Below are 6,644 nucleotides of genomic sequence, written 5' to 3'. Positions count from 1 at the left end.
GACAAACGAAACTGTTGACATAAGGTTGGTAGACAGCTGTTTCTTGTTGCATTCTATCAGTAAAGAACCTGATCGTAATCGTCTGACGTTTTAAACCTCACCGGCTATGCCTTGAATACCCTTAGATACTGCAAAAAGATTAAGTTTAAGAGGTTTTTTGTCAACTGTCTCAAGCACAAAAAAATCGTGGCCAATGTTCTACAGATTTTAAAGGTCTTTGTTCATCTTCATTATCCAGTGGACGTTTTGGTTTTTTTTGGAAAGGGGTTTGATATTCCATGTTTGTAGGTTATATGATTCATCATCCGAGCTCCCCACCCACAACGGAGTATCACAAGGACAACGCTAAATACAAGTGGGTCTCCAGTAGCACCAAGGATACCCGGATGATATACTCCAGCAGAAGCATTAAAAGGATTAACAATGCCACCAGACTGGCCCATGAGCCACCGCTTTCTGGGCATAATACTCTAGGTAAAGTTCATGTAAACGAAATTCAAGTCAAACCATATGCCATGAACCATGGGCGCCAAAACCAAAATTTAAACATTTTCCAATCAAATTCTGTGCAATTATATGCACTCCATGCACAGGGCTTGGCTTGACCAGCCGATTGGTTGAAGCAGGCCCATTCAACCACCCGTTTAGGTGAAGTCTAGGCCAAAGTGGTGTGTTGAGCAAAAGGAACACCGGTCCTGCTCCTATGCACTCAACCACCAGGATCCCTTCCTCCACCGACACAGGCAGGGCCGGAACCCACGGCAAACAGGCTGGTGGACCATTCCCTCCCCCTCCCCCTCCCCCTGCCCACCCATCCCACCCCATCCCCGGGTCCACAACGGGGATGAACGGCCCTTAGCGTTACCCAGCACCTACCACGAGAAGATGCCCGTTCACGGGTGCCGAGCAGTAAAGTGGCTGTCGGGCTTAATGAGGAGTTGGAGCTGTCCAAATCAATATGTCTTCGTTTTGAACCGGATTGTTGGGTAGCAATGTCGTTAGGATTGTGGTTCAGCACCCCCTCTCCCCACCCATCATGGATTGTTAACAGGGACGATCTTGTACTGCAGCGGATCTCCAAGCTGCAAAGACCGATGATACGGGGGTGTTATACTCCAGCGAATTTGACATGAAATGCTGCAGCTGTCTACCAGATTAGGGGTCAGAATGGTTCGGCCCGTGACAATCAATCTGATGGTTTTATATCACAATAATGTAATGAATAGACTGTTTCTTTATTTTAAAGTGAAAGTACTTGTGGGTAACACTAAATAAAGCAATCGATATCTTAAGGTTAACATAGGACAAGCGTAACTGTTCAATGCCGTTATGCCTTCTCCCTTTTTCCAGAAACAATCCCAGGTCTATACATTTTACTGAATTTTGGTGTACTCAAGCACCTCCGTTGGCATGATCAAAGCCCTGAGAGGCCCAGTTACCCTCCACAACTCCCACTTCGACATGTGATCAATAATCAACATAATGACATTCATACACGAGAGGACATCGTCAAGAATCGATACGTTGTGTTTTCTTGCATGTTCAGATTTTTATTCTGTTTTAGCAGTTTGGGACCTCAACATTATGAACAGTTTAATAAGTGAGAAGTTAGTGTTTTTGCTGATCCTGTTGTAGTGATAGGGCTCATCGCGCTAACCTTTCTGCCAATAATTAAAAAGAGAGCAATTTGGCTAACAAGACAAAGAAACGACTCAAAACATCAATACATTAAATGCCATTTTTCGTTTTTCGGGGAGTCTTGTCCCCGATGGCAAACTGCCATCCCATTGTGCAAAAAGATGAAAATTGATAATCCGGCGACACTTGAATAACTAGGCAAAGCATTTAATGGCGTGACCTTTCTTAAAAGTTATATTTGCCTGTGCATAACACGGTATTGATCTGCGATAATCAATATATCTAGACGCACATTTCATCGGTGTTCATGGGATGCTCCCACACCTGGCTCGTTCTCAACAATTTAATGCTAGGAGGATTGAAATAAGCGATGTCTCTGTTGTCCTTTCACATTTTCCCCGTCATCACGCACGCGCAGTATCCCTGGATAGTCACGCCTCGATCTTGACTGGCATAACTTTCTAACATGTCCTCCACACGGACACCAACTAAAAGTGAGTAAAACGCTTTTGATTTATAAGTATTTTTAACTGTAAATATATTTGATCTCTTGAAGTTGTTTTGTATAAAGAAAGAAAATATACAGGAACACTTTCGGAAAGGTTAACGTCATGTGAAATATATTGTGTTTTTAATCTTTAGTTACGTTCAAATTTAGAAATGTCAGGGCCCAACCAGTATTTCCCAGTCTGTTGGGACATGTGCGGTTTGGATTCAAAAGGAATGTCCTTTTGTGGACGGGCTCGATATGCAGTCAGTCCTTAAGTCCTTGTGTTGCTCCTATTCATTGAAAAGGGTGTATATCTTGAAATGAAGACGAAACAACTTCTTTATAAAATAAACACTATGTTGATTTTTCTTTTACGTAAGTGATAAGAAATTTTGAAACGCCGACTATACCTTCAGTGTTTTATAATTATTGCTGATCTGATTTTTACAAGAAATGAGATAAAGTGAAAGGATTTTAAATTGTTTACACAATATATACAGTTTGGTAGAGTTTTCATTTTTTTACAATTTGATGACAATAACCTAAAAGCAGATGGGCCAGCATAAAAATATCTGTTATCCTCAAACGAAGAGTGATGTTTGTTTAGTTATTATATGTTCGTGGTACTTTGGCATTAAAACTCGGTGACAATCGCGAAAAGCAAAGGACAACCTAAGTATCAGGTCTAAGAGATTCCGTAGGCCCCCAGTGTGATGATCTACAACTTCTCTTGCTGGTGATTTATGACACGGTCACATATTGTATTGTTATATATAGTCATATCATTTAATGGACACAAAATACAAATCTGTGACAGTTTTAATTTATTATCACATGATTTTAAATTCCAAATGTGTTATAATTAAGCGTAAAAAATAAATATATGAATAAAATTCCACATTCACAGTTTAACTCGCTCACTCTGTATTACTTGATAGTGTACATATATGGATATATTTCATGTACGTCCGAGTTCGAGATGAATATATATAAATACACCATAAAGCGGAGAGCGCGAAAATATGAAATTGTCGGAACAATATTTAGTCACACGTGAACCCTTATTGTTTAATAATCGTAGCATATCTGTTCTATGTTGATATCCAAGCATTATTATTAGTGGTAAAAATATTCATCAAGCGAAAATCCCTTCTATTTGTAATGATGAAAACATTAATGCTTTCCTTAACGGAAATGTGACAATGACCTACCATCAAGACTTTGATTTACTGTCTTGAGAACGACAAAAGCAACAATCAACACATCAAGCATTTAAAACGATTGATGATTTCCCCGCGAGTTTCCTGAAGAATTTATGCGGTTAATAAAGGTAAATGCGTGCGTGTTTGGGGTGTTTCTCTCATGTGCCTTTAATTACTTGGTTCGTTAGACAATCGACTGTCCAGGTCAGAAAGGCAGACTTCGGTACATGCCCCACACTGCAATGAGGGCCCTACAAAGATCAGAAGACACTGTTAAGAATGCCATTACAACATCACTTTGACAATCCAAACCTAAATGCCACTAAAGGAGAAAGCTTCTGTGTATTTTGATGGACAAAGGGGACACTAACTTCTATTGTTTCGCTCGTTCAATAAGTCCTCATACTGTAGTTAAGTTGGTTTTAAAACATCCTTGCCTCTCACGGGTATTGTTCCCTCCCATTCTGGTCGATGGAACATGTTTAAACATAAAAGCGCTTTTAGAAAGATGAATACACGATGATGAAACGTCATTGGAATAATGTCTTCTGACGTAGACGCGTGATGTGTATCCCAAACCCTGTCTGAGTTGTTTTATCAAAGATGACAGGTAGTCGATTAGATGAAACGATACATAGCTGTTGATATGCGTCCAAATTACAAAACCAACCTCGCTAACTATGGATTAGGAACTGAAACTATAACTATTTCACAAAACAGTGCCTGCTGTTACAGGTGGATAACCTCATTTTCTCGTCCTTTCGACATGAACCCATCGATCCAGCCAGCCAGCCAGCCATTCTTTGATACACCTACTCTCATCTAATAAATATCTAGATTATTCTATAATTCCTATTTGTTCCTACAGATAGCTAATTGTTCACATCACATATTTTAAAGATTTTATAAACATAATAGCAGCGAAAAAATAGGTTCAGATTGTTTAATAGTTGTTGATAGGTGTAACTTAACTTTGAAAACACAATTTGCAAGGCTGTGGGACGCCGAACATCCCAAGTTCGAATCCCCGCATGACAGCAATGTATTTGACTCATTTCTGATGTTCCCCTCCCAGGTATGGCTGAAAACGGCCTAAATCCAATTTACTCACTCACTCAAAGCTAAATCAGTATACTGTTTACCTCTGGAATTATCCACATGTGCATCGCGTCTTTTACTACAATCCCTTCTCCATTTCATAGTTTCTGATTTCAAGCTGGGATAAAATATCGGCGGGCAGTCTCACTTCACACTTAGTGCGAATTCACTTATATATGTCACAAGGTTTCCATTCGCAAACAAAACAATGACCTTGTAATACTGACGTTATGTAGACTTTGCATCCACAAACATCCACACACGGTGTACCTGTGTAATTTAGACTTGGGAGAGTGATTGATTTATATTTGGTCTATTGAATTAGATACTGAGGATTCCTTGTGGTATACAATTTTTTCACGCCCTGCTACGTTTAAAAAGGCAGGTGTTGTCAAAAGAACTGTCTTCATGTGTTGGCGTTCATACTTTGCGTGTGTTTTTATACGTTTTTCTGAGAAGTCATACGTACACGTAGCTGTACGTTTGTTATACTTGTGTATTTTGACTGTTTCAGTTGTCTACACATACATGCCTGCCCTAACACAAAGCAAGTGCATTTATTCACAAAATGGATTGGAAGAGACATATTTCGATTTGTTACAGCCTCGCCATAGTCACAATTAAATAGTCGCATTTTAATAAGATACTACATAATATAGTGATCAACGAGATTTAAATTTATGCATTAATCATGGATTGGTTCTTTAAGAAAAAAACAACTAGGGCGCATGCAGGTAGCAGGTATTGTCAATCACCGTGGCCCGTAGTCTGGTGATATACCTTAAGTTGTTGGTGATCTAAATAAATTTTAACTCATTCTCTCCCTTGAAGAAATACTATTTCTCTGCTCTTTCCATAGATCGCATTTCGAAGCCTGGATGTCTTGCGAAGTAAAATTGGCTGCATTAGCACCAAAAGCATGGCAGTGAAATCACAGAACTTACAGACAAATGGCACTCTGTAAGCAAAGGAAAATCATTCATAAACTATTTCATGTACATTGTTTAGCTATCATGTCAAAACAATGAACTTTCTGTAGGGACTTCAGACCACGATTGTAGACTCAATGCCATCTGACTCAGTGCGAGTACTGTGTCGCAGTGGTGTAGTTGTGTTGCCACTCTGTTGCATTGCATGCAGTCATACAAGCTCATATATAATGGTGGAGGATCCACCTATCTACAGCCAGTTGGGCTAGTTTTTCGTGAATCCCTATATCCCATAAATATCGGAGGTGACTGAGAGAGTTTATCATCACTTTTATTGGTGTTGGGGCTTTTTCCCATACAGTGAGTGAGTGAGTGAGTTTAGTTTTACGCCGCTTTTTAGCAATATTCCAGCAATATCAAGGCGGGGGACACTAGAAAATGGGCTTCACACATTGTACCCATGTGGGGAATCGAACCCGGGTCTTCGGCGTGACGAGCGAACGCTTTAACCTTTAGGCTACCCCACCGCCCCTCCCATACAGTAAGACATTTACTCCGCGCGAGTGGGAAAAGGATGTAGTATGTCGTGAATTATCAAAGTCTGATCGTAACTGGTATATTTTGACTTGAGGTACTTTGAATGTTTACGAAATGCTACCGTGACACAATTGTATAGGCTCAAAATTATTTCCGTTGTGAGTGCGTTCATTAATATACCCATGCATGTAAATGGGCAGTGTTCAGTTACCAATTGACGAGGAATTTGTCCTGGTCAGCTGAGGTGCGCTGTCAACCCCTATCACACGGCACATTTGGCTAATTACCATACTGGAATGAAACGTGCACGTTAATTGAGAACTGGTAGACAATCTCATCCATCAAACACATATGATCATGAGTCACTATCTAATCATTAGGTTGTGAGAAACCAGGTATGGCGAGTCCCATCTTTTGTAAGTGTTTTCATAGAAGCCCGTACAAACACTAATCAATGAATGTGACTTATTAGTCGCATAGTAATTAACATCGACATCGACGCGCAAGAGGAAAGTTAACAATCCTAAAACGATCGACATTTCCTCAGGTGTGTGTATCCCAGACAAGATGCCAGCCATTAAACTACCCTCTGCAGCAGTCCAAGAGAACGCATCAATAAACAGATATTTGCTCTCAAACACCAGCATGTCTTTCGTATGCGGATTTGTGAAACAGTATATAAGGGATCTATTTCGACCTTTCTCATAATGCAGTATCCAACTTCATGGTATCTTACAGGTTTCAATGACA

The 6,644-nt window shown here is 40.0% G+C and overlaps 1 protein-coding gene across 1 annotated transcript in view; it reads left to right on the top strand.

Annotated features, from left to right (window-relative positions):
• Positions 1–2,059: 2,059 nt before the first annotated feature.
• The window catches only part of LOC137287784 (nuclear receptor subfamily 2 group E member 1-like), a 43,396-nt gene continuing 38,811 nt past the window's right edge, over positions 2,060–6,644 (top strand). Inside the window, exon 1 of the mRNA XM_067820172.1 lies at positions 2,060–2,132. Coding sequence (XP_067676273.1) covers positions 2,105–2,132 — 28 coding nt within the window. The 5' untranslated portion in view covers positions 2,060–2,104. The remainder of the gene's footprint in view (positions 2,133–6,644) is intronic.

This window comes from Haliotis asinina, chromosome 6, assembly GCF_037392515.1.
Source record: "Haliotis asinina isolate JCU_RB_2024 chromosome 6, JCU_Hal_asi_v2, whole genome shotgun sequence".
Taxonomy (NCBI): domain Eukaryota; kingdom Metazoa; phylum Mollusca; class Gastropoda; order Lepetellida; family Haliotidae; genus Haliotis; species Haliotis asinina.
Note: the sequence above shows the minus strand (reverse complement) of the source record. Positions and strands in the feature narration are given on the sequence as shown.